This window comes from Neodiprion lecontei, chromosome 3, assembly GCF_021901455.1.
Source record: "Neodiprion lecontei isolate iyNeoLeco1 chromosome 3, iyNeoLeco1.1, whole genome shotgun sequence".
In the NCBI taxonomy this organism is placed as follows: domain Eukaryota; kingdom Metazoa; phylum Arthropoda; class Insecta; order Hymenoptera; family Diprionidae; genus Neodiprion; species Neodiprion lecontei.
Genome location: NC_060262.1, coordinates 18,730,521 through 18,756,338, shown reverse-complemented (window position 1 = coordinate 18,756,338; position 25,818 = coordinate 18,730,521). Strand labels below are relative to the sequence as shown.

Here is a 25,818-nt window from a genome sequence, read left to right as displayed (position 1 = left end):
TTACGACACTATGTTTTTTTCGCAAAAAGCTTTGAAAATACAAATTTACCTTAATTAATCACTCTTGGCAGAAGAGTTTTAGAATACATGAAATCCCAAAACACGTTCAGTAGGTGATAACACGAGATACGACAAAGTCGACTAGGATTCATTTCATATCATTTACGATCTTTCTTTATCGCATTAATAAGAAGGACCTACATATTACATTCGAAATAATTTTTTCAAGTCATCTCATTTCTGTGTCAAACTGAAATTGTGATTCATGTGTCGTAATCAATACATGCGTCAGCGGAAATTACTATGAAAGCGCCCATTAATTACCCATCGCAATACAACGGACGTTAGATATATGGCCCTGCCGAGGGGCGAGAGTAGAGGAAAATTTCTGCGAAATAATTAATTGCTAAAAGCTCGCGCTGCTGGTGTCGAAAGCGAGAGCCACGTGGAGTGGGGGGTGACTGTATACGCATCGGAATAGGGAAATGACTGTACTAACTGTACATGTGTTCGATGTGCATGTGTTACATACGATTTTCATGTGTAGCGCTACAAGTTGTTGACAAGTTTACAACAACCTGATAATATTTACTTATGCAGAATGTCGAAAACAACGTTATCGAACCGAAGATAAGAGACCACTAAATTAAGCACACACGGATGATCAAATACTGTTAAATTGATCAAAACAAAGACGTTCAACTGCCTGCACTTGGCACGCCGTTTCCCAAGTTTTGAACTAAGCGAAATCCTATAGAGAACATCCGCTGCGAAAACACTTAAAATAATTATTAATTTTCCGATGATTCGACTGATTAGAAATAAACATGAATTGCATTATAAGTTAGGTGGATATTTGCAAGGACCGATTTCGTTATGGTAATTACACGTTTATTCTTTATAATACACATTATTTCGGTATGAGTGTTCAAATCTTATTCATTGTACGTAGTACAGATCAAAAAGGTAAAGTAAATAATTGCTGTTTTAAATATTATATATTGTCTATTTGTCATCTTGTAACAATAGTTCGGATCTCATTTTCAGTGCTGTTGACATTTACCTTACTGGAACGTTCCTGAAAAAGCTGAGACGGATCTCTAGAAGCCCCAATTGTTCCATCTCTGTAAGAACATTCGTATTCAAACTTGGTGTAACGGCATATAATACCGTAAGATTCAATTATAAACGTTTCATTTCCACCTCTATAGACTTTGCATGCATGAGAAACAAATAGTCCCTTGTAAATCTTACTATAATGTTAAGATGGGTAAATAGACTCGAGAATAAACATTGTTATGAAGGGGGTGTCCGAAATTAAAATTTCAAAAAACCGTTATTTTTATTGCTTAAATCGATAGATAAACCGTCTAAGAATATGTGACAGAGGCCAATTTTAAATATTTCCATGAATATAAAGCCCGAAGCAGATGAGCGTTGAGCAGGTGTGCGAGCCCTCGCCACTCCGATTTTCTATTCAGAATTCTATACCTGAAAAAGGTTGAAGGGTCCTTGAAGTCTTAACGTGTCTAATACAAGTATAAATGTGTATGATTCATTCAGTATACGTGACTTTACCCAGTAGTTTGTAGCATTAACGGTAACAACAGCGCGAAAAAAATTATCTACGGCGAGCAGTGAAGATATAATTGTGAATCCACTTCATTGTTATAGAATCGTTGAATTTTGCACAGTTTTTCAAGCAATTGCTGGTATTGTATTTTGCGCATCGTGCAAGCAAAAAATAGAATTCGAAGAAAGCGGGTATCGCGGCTTAGGCTTCAAAATTGTATTATCGTGTATGTGCGGTCGGAACGAAATTAATTCAGATCCGTTAATAAACACCAGTTATGAAATAAATAGGCAAATCATGTTTGTCCTGAGGCAACTTGGTGTAGGACGAGATGGCATCAACGTATTTTCTGTACTCATGGACAGTCTATGTCAAGGGTTAGCGAAATCGACGTACGATAACATAGTCCAGCACATTCACTCGGCATCGGATCGATGTTCAATACAGTCTCTGACAATGAGAAAGTTGTCAAAGAGAAGCGAGAGAATTCAGAAAACGAGAACATTGAAAATCATTTGAAAGTGTCTGGCGATGCATCCTGGCTTCAATTCATTATACGGTGTAACAACTCTCATTGGCACTACAGTGTTAAAGTAATCAACCTTATCGTAAAAAGTGCGTACTGCCACAGCTGTACTCTAAACTAGAATTTTGAAAATGGTACGAAACTGACTCGCAGGATCATGCTTCTCAAATCATCAAGGTTTAGCTGGGACCGATGGAGATGGATTCTATCACAGAAATGTTTTAAAGATTTGACGAAAAATTGGGCTTTAAATATACAAATTAACATCGGCGATGCTGATTCAAAAACTTTTGCAGGTATTTTGAAGATAAATCTGTACGGTGTTGATTGTCCCGTTACAAAAAATGAGTGCGTGGGGCATGTACAAAACGCATAGATTCATAACTTTGAATTATAAAGAAAGAACGGAAGCTTGATGGGAAGAAAAGGTTGACAGACAGTGTCATAAAGAAACTCATGATTTATTATGGCCATTAGAAAGAACATGGATTCTGTCCGAAAGATGGAAGATGCTATAATAGCAACATTAGATCATTATTGTTCAACTGATGAATCTCCTCGGTACGATAATTGTCCAGTTGGCGTCGACAGTTGGTGTGAATGGCGCAAAGTTGAAGCCATGAATCAATTAAAATCTTACGAGCATCCCAATCGATTGATTATTGAAGAAGTTGAAAAACACATTCGCCCAATTTATGAAGATCTCTCAAATGATAACCTTTTAACCCGATGCTTAGGCGGTTATACTAAAAATTCCAATGAGTCGTTCAACTAAACAATTCGGCTTATCACTCCAAAACACCTCAATTCGGGCCAAAAAATCGTTGAAATTGCAGCCTACATGGCTGCAGGTATGTTCAACGAAGGGTATTCAGCGTTTTTTAGTGTCATGCAGTTGCGTAATTTGAGTGTAGGCCAGCAGTGCAAAATGTTTGCTGATATCGCTGACACGTAACGGATCAAGAGAGAGAACAATCGTCAGGCATTTAGCAGTAAGGAGGCTCGTATAGCTTGTAAACTCGATCAAATGCATCAAAATGAGGCTTTTAAAGAAGTAAGGCTATTATATGGACCAGGAATAGCTGATTAGCAAATTATCAGCGTAAGTAACTAAAAATTAATATTTTTTCCTATTGACAACTTTTTTCTAAATTGGCGGACGTGATAGCTAAAAAACTAAAAGTCAGTTTTTTTCCCTCAGTATTAAAATCTCTTTTAATTGAACTAAAAAAGTTCGTCAAAAAAGTTTATTCAAATAAAATTGTTATAGCACCTTAAAGTTTAATTTTTTTTCACACATTTTTTTTATAAACCCACCAGTTTTTACTTTCACATTTTTTTCAGCCTTTTTTTTAGTTCAACTAGAAGACAAATACATAACAATTTAATCCTTTTTTGGTTTTTTGTTTCAATAAAAAATTATGAGATGGACCTTTCCCACCTTTTTGACCGATTGAAGACTGCAGCGACAAGACACCCATGAAATAGGCTTAGAAATCTATTATAACATTTTTTTTGTATTCGTTAAATATATATAAAACCATACCTCAAAATTCAATAACTTCATTTCTTTCTTTTCCTTCTAAAAAAAAATCACAAAAAACGCAGAACATTCCAATTCAGGACACCCTCTTAACAGCTTACCATTTGATGTAAAAAACTTGACCACGGCACGCGTAATGTTGGTTTACAATATTGATAAGATGTCTCACGAATGTTTCAAAGTAATATTAACGAAATAATTATGCAATGACTCGATACAGCAACGAAATAAAATAGCCTGATATATCATCTAGAATTCGAGACACCCGTCAAATGGGCAAGACCTATGACTTTCTGCCTTCGACAAACATTTTTTTTTTTATTCTGAAGATTTACTGTTAATTTACTGATAACAACCTTTGAGTAGAAACTTGTAAAACGTACTATTGTTACATAAAGTATCGTACGAAATGTCTTTTTTGCCTAGACCTACTTTGCATCTTTGATGCACAAGCACTTAATATTAGAAGTATACCCTTTCGCTGCGGACTTTTAAACAGCCTGTAAATACATATTTGAAGCAACTTTTTTTTCCATATTTCACATAAAATTAACACTCTACCTATATTTGAGTTCCTAGAATCAAACCACCGTAAGTTAGATTTTCCTATTTGACAGACGATTAGAATCCGACGTAACCCAAGTACACCAACATAAATTTTACTTGAAAGATGGAACAATCATACATATCATTAATTTGATAAAACAATGATATGTGCAATGAATTGTTTTCACTTGAAAGAAATACCAATTCCGAAATATTTAGAACGTTTTTTTAAAACCATTCTTACATAATTTGAATATCGATTTTAATATTTTAAATTCAAAAATACCTATAGGGGTCCACTGTTTTACAACATGACGTAACCTTCTACTGGAACTCATTTTTCTTCATGACTTTCAACATTTGCAGCTATCGCACGTACCTCAGTCGAAGGCTGTTTGGATTTGGAATACTTTCAATCAGGAAGTATTCAATGTAATCATGTCCCTCCATTTCTGAATTACCGTCTAAAGATATCGATGGTAACTCAAAGCAGTGGTTGTTAATTCCAAAATAACTTTCGGCTTTTGTCCGGACGGTGTTTTGAACGTCGTATATCATGCGAAATGTAGTATACAATATAGAAAGTATCAAATCTCGCAAACTTGTTCCCATACATACTAGTCATTGAAAAATATCGATTAATTATAAACGATGTTGAAAAAGAAATATTTCTTATCTTTGCAGTGTTACCCACGGTGAATATTGAAACGGTGAATGAAACTTATAAATCTCAAAATAAGATTTGAATGTGTACGTAATTAACTTGAATGAGAATTTCTGTGAATATAACTGGCAGCCTACGCATACATTTTCATTTTATTCGACTGTGATTGAAAATACAATGGCAGGGTCTTACATGTGTCAGATAAAAGTTAATAACTTAAACGTAAGTGATAGTTCTTCGGCATATCGCAAGCCGCCTTCATGGACACAACACTACTTTAAACTTATATTAATCAAAATTTACCTGCGGAACTAACTTGCATAAATAAAGTACATAACGTATTATGTACGAAAAAACTCGTTCATTTTTATGCCAGGAACTACGTGTGTCCGCCAAGTCGTATATATCAATCGGCATGTTAGTGGTACAGGTAATTTATGCATGTTTTACGATTACACACAACATTCACAGGAGACTGGTTACAAACTACAATTAAGCTTAATTTTAGAGGATCTATAAATCTTCGTTATAACAACGTTTGTGGCAGCAGATAACCACAGTACTCATATTTAAATCGAAACGCTCTCACGTTTTGACTTCGAATACAGCTAATTGTAAATAAGTATTCAGAACCGACCAATACATCAATCATCATTTATTACGAAAGTCTAGAGCTCTAGCTAAATATCAATCGCTTGTTGCAAAAATTTTCACCACACAACCTGTGCCACCGCAAAACCGCGCTCCAAGTGCGATAACAAACTCCGTCGCGACGATTCAGAGTCCAAGTCATAAATAAACCAGCTGAAATCATTCAGTCAATGAATTCATTTTACTTTCAGTTGTGACTTAAATTATAGTTTTGCGACTTGGAATCATGAGACTTTTTCTCGCAGCGAAATTCGATTGTTTTCCATTTTCCTTAAAATTTATTGAAATTAGCTTATTATACAGTTTCAGTTAACGACATACAAGAACCATCGAACTGTACACAATGATCTCAAACTGTCTCAAGTCACTTCTATGTCCAAAACATATTATTAAACAAGCAATTGATATTACTAGACAACGAGTATAAGAAAAAAAAAACATAATTTTCATCTCATTGCAACTCGATAGTTATAGTAATTTATAAAGTGAATTGAATGTTTGGTATTACTTATTTTGCGTCTGTTTCCATTTTAATTTCTTCAGCTTTCTTGTCCTTTTTCGAGGCTTCACTGTCGGTTCCTTCACAATTGCTATTGTCACGTCTGCGCTTACGCGCAAATCTACCCTTGTATTTTGGAGGTGGTAGCTGCTCTATTCCAAGCACTTTGTGAATTTGGCGAAATGCGACCAATCTTAGTGCGTGCTGTGCCGATGATGTTATGTCCTCTCTTTGCTGTGCTGTCATGTTACCTATAGCGTCGACCGGCTCCTTTTCACATGGATCAAGCAGACCTGGTGAAATAACTTCAAATTAATTGTTGCAATTCTAGAGATATATGCAAGATATATAACATCATTACGGTAGAAGTGATTGCATAACGAATGATTCTAAATAATTAAAACGCACAGCATGTTTACAATATTGCATATTTAATTACCATATTAACATACCATAAGTAAGGCATTTCACGTAAAAAAATCAGGTATTAAACCCTAGTCATTTCTAAGTCTACTAGCAATATTCTTCATGCTGTTCTACTCTGGAAACAAGGTGGTATGTATGTATGTTTTATTTCACGGTCTAAATTTTGCCAACTGAGTTCAATTTTATAGAAAAAATCCTTAGTTTGCTTCAAAATTTTGTCGATCGAATGTAAATTGATAATGGCTAGTTCAATAATAGAACTGAACAAATGTTACCAAATTTGTCAAGAATTTCCATTATCTGATCAAGAAAAATTTTAAACAATAATGTTATGATCATTAATGAATATGAACAATTTGGTTCTTCTTCTTGGTTACTTATGAAGAGATCAGTATGCCAAATCATCTTATCAAGGTTAAAAACATCACTAATAATACAATGAACACAAAATACTTGTATTCAAGATCATTAAGTGAGTGTATAACAAGATCAGTCTCGTCATCGGCTCATCATGTCTCAATTTTAATCACCGAAATGCAAATTATTATTATTATAATTTCTTTTTTTTAAGTCAATACCTGGACTTCCTGGAAGTAGTATGCCACCAGCTACACATTCCAAAAGGCGTCTCAGCGCTTCTCCTGGGCTCAGAGGTCCTCCAGCGGTACTGATCACTTTTTCAGCCAGCAATTCCAATGCCTGCAATAAAGGTGAAACAATTGTAAAAGTTACTAAAATAATTTGATAAAAGAAAGAAGAGAAGTGACATGGCGGATTCAAAGTCACATAAATACAAGTAAGTTTAATTACAATAACAAAAATATACAGTAAAAGAAAATCAGGTCACAAAAAAAATATATGATATAGGTTATGTGTAATGAAATAAAATTCACTGAAAAGCAGACAAAATTCTGCTGATGAATAGCTAATAAAATGGCATTTCCGGTATTGCTAGTCTTTCACAACCCTGTTATTATGTGCCAGTGTTTACCAACAATGGTAGAAGACAAAGACAATTTTAGAATTTGTCTTATTTGCTATCATTAGTTATAAATTCCTTGGTCACAGACTTGACACGAGTAAAGACGAGATTCTACTGGCAGCAAATTAAAATCCCTTACGTCCTGCAGCAGATACTTAGTTTTCCCAAATCGTTTTAGATAAAATCTATGAAATATCAAACAGCTTTGCGTAAACAAATCGATAACTGAAGTCATTTCAATTCCTATCATGATCCCAAATGCGGTATTTTATAATTCCTGCATAACATGTAAGGACCATTATTTCAAATTTATCTTAATTTCAACATATGTGGAGCAGTTGTGTTGTAAGACTCAATTTTTTGGAGATAGCAACGTTTGATGTAAAATCCAAGGAACAAAAATCTAAAATTTGAATAACTTTTTGATAATCTGAAAGATTTTGATATTAGTATAAATAAGATGAGTTTATGAACGACTGTAAAAACGCTTTGTCCCTCTGACTAGTATATTTTTTTTATATAGTAGCTCTATAGTACGCCAGTATGATCGTGTTTTCTGACCGTAAAGTTTAAATCGAGAAAAACGCAACCATATTGGCGTACTTTACAATTATATGGAAAAGTAATATTTGCACTATGGTCGTACAACTTTGCGGTTTTAAAAAAGTAGTTTTCCTGTAATAATTTTAGTCTCAAGATTATGACCTTAAATTTGTCTAAACATCGTCATTAGCTCGATTCGATAAATGAATATTTAGTTGAACGAATGCAGTAAATAGAATAAGAATTTGAAGTATATTCTAGGAAGCATCGTAGGAGATGCAAGTTATAAACAACTAGATCAAATCATTAGTAATAGTTTAAAAAGAAAGACTCAAGTGGTCGTATTGAATACATTTCGCGGAATTTTCAAAAACAACTGAAAGCACTTGTTCAAATTCTTCGCCGTATACAAAATTCTCTGATATTTCCCGATTTTTCGGTTTTCCAGACCCGTGGCCACCCTAAAACTTCCCAAAATTCTATACCTCAGACAGTAGAAACGTTAAAATTGAAATTAACTTTATAATCAATTAGTGTGATATAAATTATACGAACCCATGCATTGAGAGGTCCCCAGGTGGGTACTCTGTTGCAAAGATCCCGCATTATGCGGATAACCATGACACAGCTCTGAAGGGAAGTTGCTCTAGCCTGTTGAAAATGACATTAATTCAAAATCAAATAATCTGTTGTATCAAGGTGGAGAACATCGATTCATTCGGAGAGGCGTAATCCTAGCTTAACTTTTGTTTTGCTTTGTGTGGGCTTTAGCTATCCTCCCAGCCTCGTGTCCTATATATTCTAACGTTTAGCCCATATCAAAATTACCGGGTGTTTATTGTGTCTTAAAATTAGACAAACTCTAGGGACTTATTAAACTGGCATGTACTACACAACTTTTGTAGGTGGTAGAAGAACCAGCACAGTTTGAAGTGTTCATTATTTTACAAAACATTATTCCTATCTTAACATTACTTACAGCAAGCTGCAATTTCTAATCTAGAAACACCCGGTATAGTTATGACGTAACTGTGTGTGCTTGTCTGTCTTAATATAGTTTATCTTGAAAAGCGGCTATGCAATTAGCTACAAGCTGGACAGTTCAGTTTTAGGCATCATTTACCTATATGATCAATGGTTTTATTACAAGTAGACAAGAAAATGTCGTGGTCATTATCTAAGACAGACCTATAACAGACTCAGTCTAGGCTACAATTATGCGGTTATTATCATTTATCCAGAATAATGAATAAGCTTATTCGAAAAGCATTCCTTCAATGAATAAATAAAAGAAATAAAATTCATTTATCTCGATATTATGGAATTAAAAATCTCTAATCACTTTACGAGCAGTTTCCTATTATTCTGGATGTTTCCGACCAGAGGCATAGCAGACATAAATGTCCCTTATGACACACAAGTGACAGAGTGACATTTACATACTGCGCTGGCTTCTCGCCTAACACAGACTATCTGTTCGCATTTTTAATGTAGACTATTCGTGCGCTTTGCCCAATAACAAGATATTCGATAAACAATACAAAATTAGTGAGTTACAGGATGAAACAAACTAAACAGACAGCAATACTTGAATGTAATTACCATATCTTCATTCTTACCATAAGTCGTTAAAAATCGGTTCATATTAATTGTACAATTCAAATAGAAACAAATTTCACTGAATGATTTCATTTTTCATCAGTATAGCCAAATTAAACACCAGTAGCAAACTATTCGGAAATGGAGAGACGAGTAATGAAATAAATGAATAATACAAAGTATTCCGGAGGATAGAATACTGCAGTAACCAGTTCCATAAGAGTAATAAATTCCGTGTTAAGTCCGTCACTTGTCAAATATGATCTACAATTTCGTAATATCTACCTAACTGTTTCAGTTGTGCACCAAAATGCGTCAAATATTATACGTTTGAAAACAAACCCAACAATAACCAGGAAAACTGAATTATACCTAGAAAACCACTGGGATTACTTCCAGAGTTACCACTAATTTTGAATTGTAAAATTTCCCGACTTTTTCAAAGTTTTCAGACATAAAACTGTTTTCTAAAATGAGATACTTAACGAAAAAATTTAATTCAGACTACTTTATCATTTTTCTATGTGGTATCAAATATGTCATTTGTTTTTTTTTTTTTTGATCATTTGAACAATCATATTCAGTCTTTTTTTCTTAATCTTTCTCTATGTTCCGCGGAATCATCCTGCTTCAACGACAAGTGGGTACGCTTTTGTTGAAAATTTAGTATCTTCAAAGGTTCAATTTATTTGTTTTTATTTTCAATTTTTGAATTTCTAAAAAAGTCAAACCAAACATTTCGCTACCATAATCTGAATTTCATTCATTTTTCAAATGTTTGATGACGAATTATTTTCAAAAAATTGTGGAGGTGATACAAAGGTTTCTAGTACTTTAGTGATTTTCTGTATTTCACTGAATTGTACGAAGACGCAATCATTTTGAACTTTTCATAATGACTGATTACTACAAAGAAAACCGTTCTTTTGTTTGAATGACGTATTCCGCATTGCTGCTTTTAGATCATTATGTACAAATGTGTATTTTATATTGGCTAGCACACGCAATAATAAGTATACATAAAATGCGAGCAAAGAATCAGTAACCAGGCCACTTGGTTCCAAGGTGTTGAAATTGTAAAATAAAATCGTAACAAGGCTGGAAGTTCTAAGACTGCTCTTTTTGTTTTGCCAGAAGAATAAAGAACACTGGCACGCGTGCGGTTGACCAATAATAGAAAAAACAGAAAACAGCCGCGAGTGTTGCTGAAGTGGCGTACTGAGTTTGAAACTTTGAACTGAGAGTTGATTGATTCAAACCTGAAACCACTTGGCATGCCTGAGTGCAGCTAAAGCCTCCAAACACTTAGCCTTGGGAAGTACATCTGGTGGGTCTGGTTTCGTCGCGGCCGGCGTCGCGGGCGTCGCTTGCGGTTGTGCAGCTCCCTGTTGCTGCTGTCCAGCATTCTCTGAGATCCCAACAAAGAAAGCACAACACGCTTAGACAACACTTAGAGTGTTTGATCATGCCCAGCAATCGGGATTGTCCCTCCATTTCATTGCCAACTCGAGTCCAGCAACTCGAGCCTCTTTGACTCATAATAGTCCAAATTAAAACAGGTCTAATCAAGTACTGTACATTAATACGTGACACGTCGCTTCACAATAATTGATTCGAGAAAGATAGTGACGATAACACAATTCGCAGCATTTAATTACTGTCGATGTTGCGCAATTAACATTGGGAGTACCACCCTTAGGTATTTATTTATTCATTTTTTGTGTTGGTTGTTTTTTTTTTTATTTTTTAATTTATTTTTTTTTCTACCAACAATGAAACTACATCGAACATCTTAGAATCCCAAGTCAAAATATTCGTATTGAAAGTGTCGTCGTATTATTATTTTTTAAACGGTATTTGGTCTAATGGAGGGAGAGGAGTCACATGGTTCACGCATGATCAAAAAGTCCATAGTTTTAAGATTGCCTCAGCGTAGTTTCGTGTCTGAAAGCGTGTCCACGGATGAAGGAATACATATATATATATTAAATATTTGACGCATACAATTGATTTTGTCGAGTTTGAAAAGAATGTAAAACGGGACTAGTGCTTCTAAAAAAAGTGAAACCGAAACGAATGAAAGTGGTCATCTCAATTTGCGAAGATTTTAAATTCTTTATTTAATTAATATTAGAATTTTTAATCCATGGCTAAATTGAAGAATTATTTTACACATTCCTCAAGGCATTACTTTGAGATTAGAAGCTGTAGTCGTGGACACACTAAAACGCAGCTCTTTACCCTACATCAAAATTAAAAGAATACATTTCCACATTAGACCAGATATGCACCGGCGACCACGAAGTCCTTGTTGTCATGGCGTCCTCCTAGGTTGCTTACAAGAAAAAAAAAATTCACAGAAATTTTTTTTCCGGGCCATGAAAAGAACAAACCAAATCGATAAACGGTTTATAGCTAGAAAAATGATGATGAAAAAATAAAAAGTGCTCCACGCATCAAATCGTTAGTGACAGTTATCCTTTTCTTGGCCGTTGCGAAGATAAAAAATATTTAACTCACCGGCCGGTGCGACAACCTTTGGTGTCTCCCGCATCAGAGGGCTGGTCAATGTCACACTAACAGTCACAGATCCACCAGAAACTGTCAGAGCTGCGGATTCCGGATGCTTTCCGACATTGTAGGTGTCATCGGGAGCCACAGTTTTCAGCTGAGTAGGTAGAATTTCTGCCACCTTATTCAACAGTGTTCTACAAACCACAATATAGATTAAAAATAAGCAAAAAAGGTAGACATAACCATTAAACTTGAATGAATTAATTTTTTTAGCATATTGTTATCAATTTGAGCTAAGATACAATATCCTGGTAAAGTATAAAATATTTTGGTAATATGGTAAACATTTTGGATTTTTTACTCACAGTATCTATTTAAATGTATAATCGAATTCCTTCAGAATACGGGGTATTTCCGTGAGATAAAATTTTTACAAAGGTTTCAGGCTTTATAAATTTAATAGTAAATATTAAGGCGTTTGTTGGTAATGGCAGGTTCAAAGAACGCTAAGAAATTCGGAATGAAAAAAAAAAAAAAAAAAAAAAGAAAAGTAAAGAAAAATGCATGAAAATGTACCTTTTGCAGTACTTACGTTTCTAGAATAATGTGATAAAGAACAGTCAGTAAGTAAGTTCAATTTTTAAGGGGGAATGATCTTGAAATAAACCAAGAAAAAAAAAGACAAGATTGTCGTACGTGATAAAGTTCATTTCAAACAAACGAATACACGTACTTAGTAGGCTTTTCAGCGCATAACACCACAAGACAGACGTGATTGTCTCCAGATAGCAGGAGACCTTTGGCAAGATTTCCGACTCGCATGACGCCACGTAGAATCCTGGAATCTTCTTTCTCTTTTTGAAAAGAAAAAAGATTGCCATCGCTACCATCTTCTTTCTGTGGGGCTTGTGGCTGTTTTTTGTCAGCTTCTCCATCCTTCTTTACAGCTGCGTCATCCTTAGCCACTGGAGTTGTTGCTGTAGCAGGCGTCGTCGCAACAGGCGCAGGAACAGCAACTGCTGGCGCTGGTTTTTTACCTGCGATTATCAAAGTGATGCATAAACTTTTTGTTCCTCTTTGTTACTTTGGCCGTTATAAATTAAAAGATGGAATATTTTGACATCACCATCTCATAGTAATGAAGCTTAGACAAGTGATTTAAACTAGCGGCAATGCATATTATTAATGTTGATCAAGGATTTTCAGAACGTTTCTCCCGTTTGTAAAAATAAACTTTTGTAGCGACATTATTTGAAAGTTTAATCTTTCAAGATCAACTTCAGACCAAAAAAATATCTGAATATCTATTATTCACGAAATTACAGGTATTGTTTGGCAAAAGCAAGAATTTACATTTGAAAACTCTTCCCTTCAATATGATTGAAAAACATTAATTTCGAAACCATTTTAAAAAAATTACTCGCATAGATTCAGGTGCCGCTGAACTGGCTTGCATTTTCACATTTCGTGACACCATAAGCACTTACAGTGCTCCTAGACATTCAATGTTGAACCAAATAACATGATTTTATTGAATGGATCAAACGGCATAGGCCAATGAAATCACTTAGTGTCGTGTTGTGTCGTATCAGCAATCACAAATAAAAAACAGAAGATCGTAAGTACTCGTGTACATCAAGTTTTGGTCCTAAGCATTCATGTTGTTATCAATATAAGAATCATCTTTATCAATAAATATTGATAATCAAGCAAGCGCAGCAATTGAAATAAAAATTTAAAGAATTCCTATTTTAGTACGCATAGCGAGCGATAGAAATTATGAGCACTTACTTTAAACTGTTCGTGGTAGTTAAAAAATTTAGAGATAGCATTACACGCGATATTTCAAGGTATTTCTGAGATCAACCACAAGTGTTTGCTAAAATTCCCTACTATTTGTTGGATACTACATTTTTTTTTTTTATACCAGTTCCTGAATTCTACTAAATAATCGAAACACCAAAATTTTTTGATAATCTCACAACTTCATTTTGCACAGCGCACATGGACGAACTCCTATTTGAAATTTGTTAAGAACTTACCACCCTCAGCCAGCGTGTCAGAAACGAACTTGAGTGCCTTCTCTGTGTGAGAGACGATTTTTTGGACAGCTTGTAATTCCTCTTCTTTGGGATATATCGTAGAATGATGAGACAGCACATGTTTGTCGTCTGAAGATTCTGGGCGTCTTTGCGGACCTGGGAACATCATCATTGGGGGAGGTCCTGGGAATGGCCGAGGAAGTGGCGGAGCGCCAGGTCCTCGTCCATAACGGCGGTACCATTCGTAGTATTCGCACTCATCTTCGTACCGGCGTCGCTCTTCCCAGTACAACATTTCCTCATCCATCATCGGTCCCATTGGTCCTATAGGACCCAACTGATTGATCTCTTCTCTACGACGCATGTATTCGTCTCTCATTTGCTGTCGACGGAGTTTCTCTTCCAACATTTTTCGCTGTTTTAGACTTGGTTTCATGTCAACAACCAGATCAGGGTTCACCTTCTTTTTATATGCAAATCTGTGCCGTCTCCCTTTCATGTGCATGTCTTTTGCGTTTGGATCGTTGAACCGGCATTCACATAATTTACAGTTGAAACTAATGATCTTCCCATCTTCAGACTTGTTTTCTTCTATATATTCTTGACCCACGGGTTGAATATCTTTCTCGTCAATTGTAGCGTCTTCACTAGTGTCGTCAGCAACTGGCTCTTCTACTTTGACTTCCCCAGTTACTGGAGGTTGAGCCACAGTGCCAAGGTTTCCAGCTGTAAGATGAAACACCAGTTAAAAAAAAAAGATCTAGACAATTATACTCAAAAACGTAATTCAAGAATATCAATTGGTTCAACTGCATTTGTCTCAACAATCGAAAATTCAATCATTATTTTATTTTCCACTCGACTCGACATGTCAGCGTGGGTGCTTTAATGTAATAAAGTATAACGTACGTTCATTAAAACTTCATTTATATTTTTTATATTCGTACAGTCTTCACAAGTATGTGTTTTCTCATAAATAACTCTGTGGTAAGAAGGTAACCCAAGATAAACATGGCAATCTAATTGACCAAACAAAGTGAGAAAAAAAATTCTGTCTTCATTTCAAGTCGATTTTCCGATTTGGTTATATCGTGTTTGTATAATAATTTATATGTTAGAGTCTATTCTTTATAATTTGGTATATTAAATTAGGCTCAATTTTATTTCTTCAAAGGAACCTGGACATATTTTTGTTTAATAGAAACCAGATTTTTTCAGTTGCTAATTTTGGTCCAACATTGAATAACAACATGAAACACGAACACAAAGATTCCGATAGAAAATCCAAATTTTTGTGACCTTGATCTACAAAATTTGAATATATTTTTTGTTCTATTGTCTGCTAATTTAAACATGCAAACATTGAAAGGCATATTGTTGAATTACGTATTAATCGTAAAATGTTTGAGAATCCATTTTTGAAAGCCAAGGATAGAAGGTTCCAATTTGGAAGCAGCATTGAAATAGCATATTCCAAGATTCGATATTAGATATTGGAATCTGTACACTTCATGAATGAGGTTGTTGAAATGCGAATCTCTAGCATCAAACCTACATAGGAAAAAAATTAAATTTACTTGCACCGACTGCGAAAAATTGAAGTCTGTGAACTATTTTGGATTGATATTTGTAATTAGCTTTGTTGTTCCAAGAAGTTCTACAGTATATTGGTGCTGGATATGCTAATTTTCTCAACTTTATTAAAGAGTTGTTTCATTCAACGGTTTAGATTCAAGCCCACGTGACCAATAAAAAAAAAAAAAATAAATAAAATAAAAAAACATTGGGAATAATTCACTTTTGTTTTTGCTTTTGGTAAAAAGGAAAGAAAAAAAGTTGAGACGTGATCACAAATTCCTAACAACTTGAGTTATGTGACATTGCATGTTCTCGGAACCCTACAATGCAACTTTGAAGGAAGTTTGTGCCATTACAAAAATAGAAAATTTATCTGTGAATTTTACATTATACATATTCATTTTTTACGATTTAAACTCTAAAGAACTGAGAGTATTTGCACCCGCTGAATAAACATGATCTTTTTGTTCATGTATAGGATTGTGTTGTCAACTCTTGAATAAGTGTTTTTTTTTTTTTTCAAATTAATGCCAAAACGAAGTTTGCTTGGTCACACGAATATTGTTGATGTACTGAGATTCCCATCCAATAAGTACAAAATCATACTATGATTCAGGTATTCCAAAATTAGTACAATAATAAATACATACATTGTTAATAAAAAGATAAAATATGAGCACTTACATGCAACAAAATTAATCTTAGGTGTTGCGGTGACCATTGCTTTTTTGGTAACAGTTGCCTTGACAACAGCAGCTGGTTTAGGATTGAGAACGGTGGGATCAGCACTTGGAATTGGCTTTCCCAATTTGGTGTGAAGTTTGACAACTTTCTGATGCTTCGCTCCCCTGATGTGAGCTGCGTAGGCGTCGTTCCCTGTGCATGTGACGTCGCAAAGTTCACAACGAAGCGAGTTCCCAGCTCCCCGTGCAGGTGGCTGCTGCGGCACCTTCAGAGAGGCTTCTTTTTTCTTGTGCTTTTGCCCCTCCAGATGCTCCCTATACGTCTGTGGCCCAGCACAGCTAATCTTGCAGACATCGCAGTAGTGGAGCTGCTGAGGCTTGGGGGTTTGCTTGGGACGCATCGATTTCATCGCTCCGCCTCCGGCGCCAAATCCCTTCCTGCCATAACCCTGCCAACCTCCAGACTTTTGGTTATTTGTGTTGCTGTTTGCGCTCTGTTGGGCTACGTACATGGTCGCGGCGCTATAAAGCGCCGCGTCGTAGCCGGAATACGTTGTACTCGCCGTTTCTGCAAGGGGAAATTAATATCCGACCTCAAATTTGGAAAAGGTATTCTATTCTTGTTTACGTGAATCGTGAAGACTAACAAACGCAAAAAACTATCGTTGTATTTGTTGAATGTCATGAGTCTCAGGTTTACAATACTTTTAAGTGGAAAGAATCCGTCAAAGGATTTTATTTAGCTTCAGAAATTTACATAGACAAAGAGAAAACAGAAAGGAAATAAAAAATCCAAGCAACAGCCAACAATTGACATATTATGTAGCGTATATTGAAACGTGTTTAAAATGAGTCAAGAGATCAGTCAGCCAAATCATCTTTAATGAAAAACAGATACAACTATTATCACAAGAAGGCAAAATACTTGACTTCAACGATGAATAGCAGTACTGATGATCATTCAGTCTCGTCATCGGCTCATCATTTCTCATTATTTCATACTCAAGATATACTAAATTGGAAGAACTAAATATCCAACAGTGAAAATAAAGTTGAAAAGTGTACGTAAGTTAATTTTCGTGAAATAAATCAACAAGAACATCCAACAATGTCACGACTGTTCAAATTGCGAGCTTCACGTCCTCGAAAGAAAAAAAAAATGACGAGTTTTCAATTTATACAGCCTTGCAGATAAGTACAAAAAGTTGGACAATTCGAATCGTCTGACTATTTGATTCGGCGGATCTACGTGATTACTAACAATGTCGTAGCCCGACAAATTTTGCTACCAGCGTGTACACACTAACTTAATGACTTAGAGGAAGCATACAGCGATGTTGCGAACAAGATCGCCAAATGCTTGAAAATTCTTATAACTATTAACCATGCTTAGTGTGATAAAAAATGATGGGAGTACTTTTGTTGGTAACTTAATGTTCCAAAACTTAATTTATACTCTCTATTGTTTTGCTATATGCAAAATTTCAGACGCTTTCAATTACCGATAATTTTAATGACATATATTTTAAAACAAAGAACTACCCTCCCTGATACTAATTGGTGAATAAGCACTAAATTTCGATGCAATATTGAAATAACAGGCAAATGAAAGTGCAATCAAACTTTATTCGTTTGAAGACCAGTACAAGGTCAAGGCGGTTGGGTATCCAAAAATCTTGATGAATTTTCCTAAAAGACGTTCATACATTGAGTATTTACCGAATTGTTATATTCCGAAGCTCTGAAGATCTCTTAAAAATTGAAAGGTAACGAATTCTGAAATTATAAACAAAATCTGAGGTACCGTTACTTCATTTTAAATTGCTTGTAAGTAAGGTATATTTGCTATTTCCATGCAAGGTAGTTCATCTTATTTAGAAGACTATTATTTTCTGCAATGTCATTGAAATATATTATTGTTTTTCAGTACACAATTCAATATTACCATTTGTTGATCGTAGACAATATCAGTGCAATGTTGTAAATTTGAATACTCAACAATGTCAACACAATAAAATAAAAAATTAAAAAAAAAAAGACTTTTACTGCTAGATTTTCTACCATTTTAAAGCAGTTTAAAATTAAGCATCAATATCCAAGATTTTTTTGATGATTCCAGTATTTTCTATTTCTATTTCTGCATTTTTTAAGAGTACTTACAAATGTAATAAATTGATAAATAGTCAACGTACAAATATCTCGTCATAAAATTACCGGAAAGTATCGATTTTTGACCAATTAACTTCTTGGAGTGTTGTTATAATTTTTAACAATCGTACAAATTTACGCTTTTAATAAAAACCAAAACAGGATGACGCAAATGCAATTGCTAACTTTGAATTGATGTGAAAATTTGGTTTAATGAACAGATAGATATCAGAGATAGGTAACACTGTCCTAATACTTTCATGCCAACAAACTAAAGGTGACAATTTATTGGTAGTAAAAAAAAAAAAAGAAAAAAAAAAAAGGGATTTCATAATGTGAGACAACTAAGTGAGTCCAGAATATTTTACACGTAATGTATGAATATAACCATCAATGCGCAGTATGATTTATTTCCACACATAGATCAAGGCATCGTTATTAATTGAAGCAGAGATTGCCGTTGAAACCTACAGAAGTGGATTTTCTTGAAGAACATATTCTGTATATAGGCATTCTCTCTTTACTTTACTCATTTACGCCAGATGAAAAAGAGAAATACAAGATTTGTCCATTTGTCTTGTTTTAGATATACACCGACGTAGGTACATATTGTCTACCAAACAAATTAACAGTACAATTTTAACACACACAGAATCATTCTCGAGCTCCATTCTGACAACACTTTTGCTGATTTCTTGTCTGCTTCGAACCTTAATCAGCATTCTTCAATGTTGACACATCATTAAAAAAGTTCTCATAAGGTAGAAGTTCGTAAAGTTAATGTAATACAGTATCGAGAGAAATTGCTGTTCCGTAACTTCAGTATTTTAAGAAATACAGTCAACCATCAACTGTAAAGTATTAAATGAAGCAAAGCATACACTCAAGTTGTGAGTATGACTCCTACAAAGCGATTCTCAATTAAATTGCCACATAACAATTGTCAACAAAAGTTTTGTTACATTATAGCTGCAAACTTGAATCTTGTAATTTTTATGGACCTAAATTAAAGGCCACCCTAATTTTACGTATCCAATCTTAACATTTATAAATAAATGATCATGACATTTTAGGATTATATGAAACTATTCTACACAGTCAAGGGTGCTCAGCTTCTGCTGCACTTGCATTCAGTAATGAAATTTTAAAAAAACATTTTTTTTTTTGCCACGTATTCTTATCTTATCCTGTACAAATTCTTCATTCAATTCAAATTCAAATCCAGTACGAGATCCACAAATTACTGCAGTACTGATTGTTAAAAAGAAATAAAGCCAGCCATATGGAGTAAATTTGATTAAAAAACATAAAAAAAAACCTTTGGAGCGATGTTTGGTGGCCAAAATTTCAAATTCCTATTTATTTCTAAATTTATTCTTATTTCAACAATTAAAAACTATACTAATCACACACAGTAATGGCCCTATAAGTATTTGAAAATCAGATAAAATTCAAAGCATATAAACCAAGGGAATATAGGATATAGTTATCAATTCCTCTGAAAACACAATGTTTTTGATCAACTTTAACACCTTCTTTATACATCTGCACACCGATGAATTTAGTCATCATTGATAACAAATAAGACTTTGATTGTATGAAATATCGCTTCAGTTGATCTATTTGGTTTAATCGAAGCTTTTGCAGGAGTTTCTTAGGTAACAAGAAATTCTGAATATTATATTGAAGACATTTGGCTTGACTCTTCATATACTCAAATGAAGAGATTGTCCATTACTAGAATAGTGATTCTTGCATATTTTTGGTGCAAGACAACATATTTTCATCAAACTATTTCTGTATCATCGAACAATTAAAATTGGCTTCGGCAACCTCGAACCAATCGCAGTTCTACATCAAACAGATACAGTGCGTGTTGTTCAATGGGCATAAGTTAGATGCTAATCTTGCCAACCTTATTGTTGACCCACTAAAATTAGGGGGGTCTGAATTGACTTTACTTGAGTGTAAAATAGAGATGCAAAGGAAATTTCTATTGCTGCTACTGATAATTAACGATGCCTCGCTATGTATGAAGTCGACTTCAACAATACAGCTGAAGCCAGCAGCTAGATTCAGTAGCCAAATGCACTAAACTACTTTTGAATAAAATAATGCAGTACTAAACTGGTTAAGATTAAAGTGATACTTTTTTCGTTCACTGGACGAAGATCTATACGTTAATTTTTATATAATTACTGAGAATCTTTTCAAAGTGTAGGATATTTGAACTCCAGTTGAAAACGTACTTGATACTATTTGATTCTATCCCCTTTTAAATAACACTGGTTGGACGGTTGAATTGGCTTGATTTTAATATAAACAATTAGATATTTGTTTTCGTAGACTTTAGAAGGCCAACTTTAGCCCATTGTTTGAAATAAAAGATATCAAAAGTCCTAATATCGCTAATATATGGTTCCTGATTGCTCAAACGTAAAGCATTATTATTGGAGATAATACGATTATATTCATATAAGACTGCACTCAGAATAATTTTGAAATAATCCGCGAACAATCTGGAATAAGTATATTTCTACACACAGTATTTAAATGGGAAAGTAACAATATCTTTGACTTGAGTAAAAAATCCTGTACTTCAGGATTCATTTTATCGGTACAAAGTAATGTTTAGACCTTGTTCCAGCAATAGGAAAAAATTGTTGCCGTACTTTGAAACAGTCTACACCGTACAATTCAACACTGAGAACCCTTTAAAAGTATAAATAATATTTTGAGGATTTAGCCAATTTTTATTGCTAAGCTTTTCTACCATTTTTCAATCAAGTTCGCCACGTTTACTTAATAATTTTGGTGACTAGCTGCGGCTTCGTATCGTGGAATCGGCAATGCTAAACTTAATCTATAGAAATTATAATAGATCATGGTGAAACTTACTGTTAGTTGGAGTGGATGCTGTGGCAGCTGGCGTAGCAGGTGCGGTGTATCCAGTGGAATACGTTGGGTTTTGTGCGGGATTCGGCTGTTGGTAAGCAGTGCTGGATGCCTGATAGGTTTTGGCTTGTCCTGTTGTGGTGGCTTGACGCGCCGTGCCTGTGTAGGCACTGGTGGTACTGTAAGCCGGCTTTGCAGCCTGGTAATGTGTCTCGGTTGTGGTATAAGTCGCAGGCGCTGCTGCGGGCTGTTGGTAGTAGGTTTTGGTCGCGTCGTATGTAGGTGCTGGTGCTGCACGCCCGTAGCCGTAGTCGTAGGTCTGCGCTACCGTTCCCGCGTTTGCTACTTTCAATCAAATTACCAAAGTTCAAGACCAGTGCTTAAAAAATTTCAACTTTATGCTTGATGCTAACCATACCAGTAGAGATATATAAAATTGGCACTTGCCCTAACGGGATATAGCTATAGAGAAAGAACAAGAAGAAAAATAAGAAGATACTTAAACAAAAGGCCATTGTATTTTTGATACTGACTTACGTCTATTGCAATGAATACGGTTGCGACGATTTTAATCTTGTTTGTTCGGTAACATATATTGTGACTGACTTAAGCGTTTAATTATCATTCTTAAGTTGACTATCGAGGAAAATATTTTCAAAAGGCAAGGATGAGTCATTTAATCTAAACTCACAATCAACCATTTTAAGAAGTTCTTGTTACTAAATTTGCTTACTATCCTGTAACAACCAAAATGAGTGACTTGCCGTGTTTACACAATACGTGTATCATTGTCGCAATGAAAGAAATTTCTAGTTGCGGTCACTGTACAGTCCTTGTCTATTTATATTTTTAACCATAATCAAAAAGTACAATTTTAGGTATGAAAGTTTAGTATTTAGCTAAAGAAATTATTTCAGACAAAAATTGTTTGAAACATAACGGATCTATCTTTTAATAGGCTATAATTTTTGCAGAACACATTTTTTCGAAGATCAACACTTATCGAAATGAAATAAAAAAACTTTCAAAATCAGTTTTGGCGAGTTTTGACCTTGAAAACCAAATTTGCAGGTATTTTCACTGGCATATTTGTGGTCAACGATTCAAAATATATGGGTATACAAAAGTTTTAATTGACCAGAAGCATGGGCTTTTTGGAACTATATCAAAAAATTTAGTAAATTAAACAATTTCATATTGCAATAACCAAAAGACGCAGTATTGACAACTATAATGATAGTAATAGTTATTTGTACAGAAATTTTCTAGAAATTCCAACAATACTTAAACCATTGTTGTAACAATAGCAACTTTACTAGAATTCTGAGGTAACATATAAAATCTTTTTTTTGTATAGGCAACTCTTAAAAACTTTGATATCAAGTTTTTTATTCAATTTCTGCAGTGAGGACTTGACAATTTAACTATTTTCTACTTTCATGTTTAACGTTGCCGTGTTTCAATAGTTTTTGAATGTATTTAACAACCTAGCTTGATCAAAAAAGTTTTGATGGTAAACAAATATGTTACAAGCCAATTATACTGATTTCGTTTTGTAGCACATGAAGCAAAGTACAAATGATTTTTGAGTCAATTTGTCGACTTAATCATTAGAATTGAGTTTTGAACCTAAAATTGTTGAATGTTATTTTTGGCTGATGATTTCTGTCAAGAGAATTATTTATCCTCTAAATATTTCAAGAAAATCAGATACGAATAAAAAGATATGTTTGGATTGTAATATAATATTTACACAGAACTTCACTATTGCTGACCCAGGTCTCATTCTCTCGCCAGAAATTCATTATCAAATCTCAGTGTTAGTAAGAACTCAAGTTTTGATCTGATATATGATCGATCAAAATTTCAAGTACACATAGAAAATATGATATCACAGGCCTAGGCTTACTATTTATTATATTTGAGGCCACATGTAAAGAAATTTAAGGACTTATGATATTTTAACTTTCTCTATTCTACAAAATGGCAAAATGTTATCTTAAAAGGAAAATTGAGCATTATTTTAAAACTTTCCTACAATAATTATAAAACCTAGTCTAAGGTTTAAAATATGGTTTATTGGTATCGGAACGTTTTTTCAATTAATGAATTAATCTGATATTAGTGATAAGGATAAGCAATTTACGAAGTATGGAAATTACAGGGCATTTTCAAGGTTTACGTATCACTTGCGCTGTAACCTCAACTCTAAAAACCTCCACAGCTATGATATTGAAATTTGAAACATTAATACAACGATAAGGTTTTGAAGGAAATTCCCCAAGACTTTAGCCACAGCTTCATGAATGAATATTTATTATATTCCAGACAATACTATGGTCACAAAATAAAAATTTCTTCCAAAGGTTGTTTAGAAACAAAAGCGTAACGAATTTCAACCACGTTTAAAAGTGTAACCTTTAAACGAACAAGAATGCAAAATCGCGGCTAATTTTCGTCATAACATAGATTTTGAATATTAGGCTGAATAAAGGAATCCAATCAACTTAAAGATACGTATATAAACAATAAAAACAAAAAAGGAAAACAAAATGAAAGAGACCGTTGGGCGCTACGTCGATCGATCGTAAATTCCCAAGCCGTGCCGGCTTGACGTGGTCTCGTGTGTAACGTTCGAGACGTGAAATACATCCGCGTGGTCTTTGAATCGAACGTATTTGATTCAGGTCGACAGAAAATGAAATGATGGTAAAATGAAAGGATAAAGAGTTACGGTTGAGAATACTTACCGGCGTAAGTCGTGCCGGTTGCGGCCGCAGCTGCAGCTGCTTGGTAAGTTTCGTATCCCGTTGCAGCCGCTGCGGCGGGCCGTTGAGTGTATGTAGCTGCTGTGGCTGCTGGTGTTACCGCGTATCCCGCCTGTCCGGTTTGATAAGCGGCAGCGCTAGTTGCACTGTTGTAAAGCAATATTTTAATACGAATATATGATGATGGTCACGATTTACGAACTGAACTACTGATCGCGAAAAGGTACGACGCTCATGCTCAAAACGCTCGATGGCACGGACGCTCAAGTTTTAATGGCGGCTTAAACCGGCTACGCTTCGCGTGCACACAAAATTCTACCGATATTATTATTGCGTTTGACGATGTATGCTTCGCGCTATTTATGAACTTTACTTAAGATTACGATTTTCATTAATATTATATTTAATCGATTTCGTACCCATATTGTGTTCCACCGTGTGTAAACCCGAAATAATTATTCTGAGCCATCCTTCCTCGTAGAGTATCCCGGAAAGAAGGACAATGGAGGAAGTCGTTGGGCGTGTTGTAGTTTTCATGGAAATGGCACCGAGAACAACCAAAATGAATACGATTCGCTGTACGCCTGTAACTCAGCGTGACGCCACCACGCCGACCATACAACTTACACTTTCATTGGCTCCATGGGAAGCGCGGTGAAATCCGCACGGCGTCGAACGAACGTTCGGGACAAGATGACAAGTTAGACTTTTCACAACCTATCGCAATACACATCCAAAGTCACATCGAGGAACAATCAACTTTCGTCATCGGGTAACGCCGTGTATAGATGTGTAAAATGAGGGTTCAGATCACGGTCTTACATGCAGGTCTGGAAATTCTGGTGGTGGGGGTGACTCACTTCTTGACAGTGCTTCTTGAGTTTCCTTTCAATAATTCTTAGATTGGCCGCAAGGGTCGCTGTAGCCTAGTAGGGTCACCCGTATCACCTGTGAGCGACAGAGATAGAAAAAATTTCTCTCTGTTGGCGCAAGCGCGCTACAGCCTAATAACGAAATTTGAGGTTCTGTAACTCAGCCCTACTAGATAGTAGCGACGCAGTGCCGAAACTGTAAACTACAAATTGATTCAATATCTGAGTCACTCCTAGCCTACCCCCTCCAATGGAGTTTCCAGACCTGTATGTAAGACCGTGGTTCAGGTCCCGACCAATCATGGCCGCGTATCAACAGACGGTCTGTAAGTTAATGCGGAAAACGGCACATGGAAACAAAGCCGTTGAAAGTCGTGTACTGTTAAATCAGTCAAATAAAATATCAAGTTCTTTCAAAGCCATTATAAAAACTAATTACGATTAATCTCCAATTCTATCCTTCTCGCTCATCAATTTCGCATAGCGCTCTCCTCCGTCCTCCCTATGATATTTCGATTTCACGTTTGCCACCTTTTTCTTGGATTTAAAGTCGGTCGAGGTTAGAATTGCAATTACTCAGTTTTCACTGGTTTTATCCGTTTTATCTCACTTCAAATGCGTATATTACGAGTTTACGGAATATGTATATAGTACGGAGGTTTATAGGTTGCGATCGGCGCCCTTCCTTTTTACATTTTACAGCGAAAATTTTATTCTTTCCATAAGAGGCGCTTGAATCGCATTAAGACAATTCTATTTACATTAC

At 35.1% G+C, this 25,818-nt stretch overlaps 1 protein-coding gene and 1 long non-coding RNA gene across 9 annotated transcripts; one reads left to right on the top strand and one right to left on the bottom strand.

The window, feature by feature from the left end:
* Positions 1-31: 31 nt before the first annotated feature.
* LOC124293651 lies at positions 32-7,136 on the top strand. 2 transcript variants are annotated; one of them, XR_006903524.1, is made up of 3 exons: positions 32-879; positions 1,048-1,171; positions 7,000-7,136. It is a non-coding gene; the product is annotated as an uncharacterized LOC124293651 (long non-coding RNA). The 2 variants fall into 2 exon arrangements; XR_006903525.1 differs by having other exon boundaries at positions 1,048-1,126; positions 7,000-7,128.
* Positions 4,963-24,734, bottom strand: LOC107222254 (zinc finger RNA-binding protein). 7 transcript variants are annotated; one of them, XM_015661525.2, is made up of 12 exons: positions 24,600-24,734; positions 24,163-24,326; positions 21,416-21,757; positions 16,371-16,937; positions 14,109-14,834; positions 12,800-13,103; positions 12,073-12,260; positions 10,812-10,960; positions 8,509-8,604; positions 7,007-7,127; positions 6,012-6,307; positions 4,963-5,656 (listed from the first exon to the last, which is right to left on the bottom strand). In XM_015661525.2, exons 1-11 carry the CDS (start codon positions 24,647-24,649, stop codon positions 6,012-6,014), a joined length of 3,003 nt encoding a protein of 1,000 aa, XP_015517011.2. In that variant the 5' UTR covers positions 24,650-24,734; the 3' UTR covers positions 4,963-5,656. The 7 variants fall into 7 exon arrangements, with proteins under 7 accessions (XP_015517011.2, XP_015517014.2, XP_046591295.1 ...); XM_015661528.2 differs by having other exon boundaries at positions 4,963-6,295; XM_046735339.1 differs by having other exon boundaries at positions 4,963-6,307; positions 16,371-16,826.
* Between the last annotated feature and the right edge of the window lie 1,084 nt (positions 24,735-25,818).

Bases quoted from the DNA above. Each gene is read 5' to 3' on its own strand.
- LOC107222254 (XM_015661525.2), bottom strand. From the start codon at position 24,649: ATGGCTCAGAATAATTATTTCGGGTTTACACACGGTGGAACACAATAT. The intron at 12,261-12,799 runs GTACGTGTATTC...TGTGGTTTGTAG, and splicing joins TGCGCTGAAAAGCCTACTAA to AACACTGTTGAATAAGGTGG. The intron at 7,128-8,508 runs GTTCGTATAATT...CCTTTATTGCAG, and splicing joins GGGGACCTCTCAATGCATGG to GCATTGGAATTGCTGGCTGA.